Source organism: Sinocyclocheilus grahami, unplaced genomic scaffold (assembly GCF_001515645.1).
Source record: "Sinocyclocheilus grahami isolate Dianchi unplaced genomic scaffold, SAMN03320097.WGS_v1.1 scaffold324.1, whole genome shotgun sequence".
NCBI classification, from domain to species: domain Eukaryota; kingdom Metazoa; phylum Chordata; class Actinopteri; order Cypriniformes; family Cyprinidae; genus Sinocyclocheilus; species Sinocyclocheilus grahami.
Window position 1 is genome coordinate 1,076,274 of NW_015505503.1, and position 2,487 is coordinate 1,078,760.

The window sequence follows — 2,487 nt, forward strand, 5'->3', positions numbered from 1 at the left end:
TAATGAGCTCTGCTGACCCCGCCCCTCTCTTCCGAGCCACTCTCTGAGAGACTGTTTACTTTAGCCGCATTCATCGTGGAACTTGCTAACTAGCACATTATTAGGAAAGGCGATTTGCAAAGATTCATTAAAAAATACCTTATACTCACTTCTTCTGGAGGTTCACGAATCATGAATGGATTCGTACGAACATAGACGCATTTAGGTAGATCAGGGGCGCATTCCCTTCAGAAACAATGTAATCCACTGCGTCTTCAGTGGCTCAGATGTCGGGAGTAAATGACGACTGCTATGTTCATTATTACATCCAACAACAGAACACCTCAATCGCTTAGGAGTCATTCTTGTCTACAACTGCTCTGGCATCGAAACAATGGCGGACTGATGACAGCTCACTCAGGGCGGAGCTGTGATAAAACCAAAGACTGACGCCACTGTCAATCAACAATCGTGGGAGGGGCCTTGCCCAGTGTGACCTCACACAGACAGGAATCTGAGATCGGCTTGATATGAGAGGACTTATGAGTGGGTTTTTATCATTATAGGGTGGTTGTGTACACACACTGCCAAAACACATTTCAGTTCAAACAACCTGTAAAAGTGAATTTTGCATCCGATGACCCCTTTAAGTGTCCAAATACTTTTGTGAGCCAGTATAGAAACATTGTTTGCTTACAGTGAGAGCACAGAGCAATCTTTGAACATTTTCTTGACGTTGTAACTGTTGTTCAGATCATTTGATAGATTTAGGCTGCCTGTGCAGAGCTAAAGTCATTGACTGTGTCTAATTGGCTGCTCTGCTGACTGTGTCGGCAGGGAACATGTCATGTCATGCAGGATGAACACAGATCTGGGATTTATTTTTTGGGTCCTTTATTGTCACCACCATAGTCATCATATCTGTCACACCAACCATCTGGAGCCTATCCAGACAATCTCTCTCTCTCTCTCTCTCTCTCTCTGGCTCATTCATACAACATCACTCCCCTTTTTCCACAAAAGTGCCAAATGCTAGTAAACTACTTACTAGGTAAAACCAGAAAGGCTTATAATCAACTAGTTGGTGGGTTGTCTGAATGGTTTCCAGTCTTAGGATGTAATTAGTCAGTGCCCTTGATCAAACACATTTCTAAAGGATATATAATCACTCAGTGCAGCCCTTCAATAAGGTAACAAGCAGATATCTGACAAATAATTGCTGCTTATTAATAGTAAGGTAGTTGTTGAGTTTGGCTATTGGGTATTGGATTAGGGATGTAAAATATGGTCATGCAGAATATGTGTTTTATAAGTACTAATAAACGGTAAATATGTTAATAATAGGCATGCTAATAAGCAGCTAATTCTAAGCCTCAACAAACTCCTAATTCGCTGCTTATTAATAGTAAGGTAGTTGTTGAGTTTGGCTATTGGGTATTGGATTAGGGATGTAAAATATGGTCATGCAGAATATGTGTTTTATAAGTACTAATAAACGGTAAATATGTTAATAATAGGCATGCTAATAAGCAGCTAATTCTAATAGTGAGAATTGGTCCCTATACTAAAGTTTTACCAAATGTCCTCATAAGAATTTCTCCACTAACTAAACAGTACAAAACCTCCTGGAGGCACAATGATGCACTTACCTGAGCACTTGTATCCACTAAGTGATCTCCGTTACATGTCCAAAAATCCAATACTGTTAGATCAGAAATATTGTGGCTGTGTAACATCTAGTTTGTGGGATCCAACAGTTTAAGTCTTTTTCTTTTGCAGCTATTTGTTAAAGCAGCCATCTGTCAGACTGCTGTGTTCTGACAGACGCACAAGATTGAGCAGCACACCGAAATGAATAAAGCAACAGACTCTAGCAAAACGCTGTCCTTTAATCTCACAAACAAACCTGTGGATTCTGCATAATAATGGGAACATTGCTCGCAGCAGGGGATTTGAAGTCTGATAATGATTGCCCTGAAATTGGTTGTTTAACTGAATTTGCACATAAACTTTAATCAGTGTAGTGGGTGTGTATAAAGTATTATAAATAGAAACTGCTCAGAGAAGGTTTTACTGTGCTGACTGCAATAGCACATTGTGCACATTCTCCCAGAACTTGTGTCTCTGAATGATTTGAGAATTGGTTCTCTTTTTAAATGCATCACCACTAAATATATTAAACGTAGGCTACTAGTTGGCATTAAAACACCATTTTATGTTTGCAGATATTTAGGAAACATGCTAAGCTCACATACTTGTTTCTCTGAAAAACAATGCTTCAGCCAATTATTCTACTTTGAAATGTGTGTTCTGTGTCGGAATGTCTGTTTTATGTTTTGGTCTGTGTTATTCCGCCAACTGCCAGTTTATCCAATAGTATTTAAATTCTCTGGTTTGCCATTTGGCGGAAAACAGTGTATTGTAGCCATGGAATTGAGCAAACGAACTGGGTCAGAGATCACAGCATTGCCGCGGGAACTAGGGGTGCTGCAGAACCCCCTGCCGCAG

The 2,487-nt window shown here is 40.0% G+C and overlaps 1 protein-coding gene across 1 annotated transcript in view; it reads left to right on the plus strand.

Annotated features, from left to right (window-relative positions):
• Positions 1–1,820, plus strand: part of myo3b (myosin IIIB) — an 85,813-nt gene extending 83,993 nt beyond the window's left edge. Inside the window, exon 24 of the mRNA XM_016294750.1 lies at positions 1,759–1,820. Within this exon, the coding sequence (XP_016150236.1) occupies positions 1,759–1,769 (11 nt within the window). The 3' untranslated portion in view covers positions 1,770–1,820. The remainder of the gene's footprint in view (positions 1–1,758) is intronic.
• Positions 1,821–2,487: the final 667 nt, after the last annotated feature.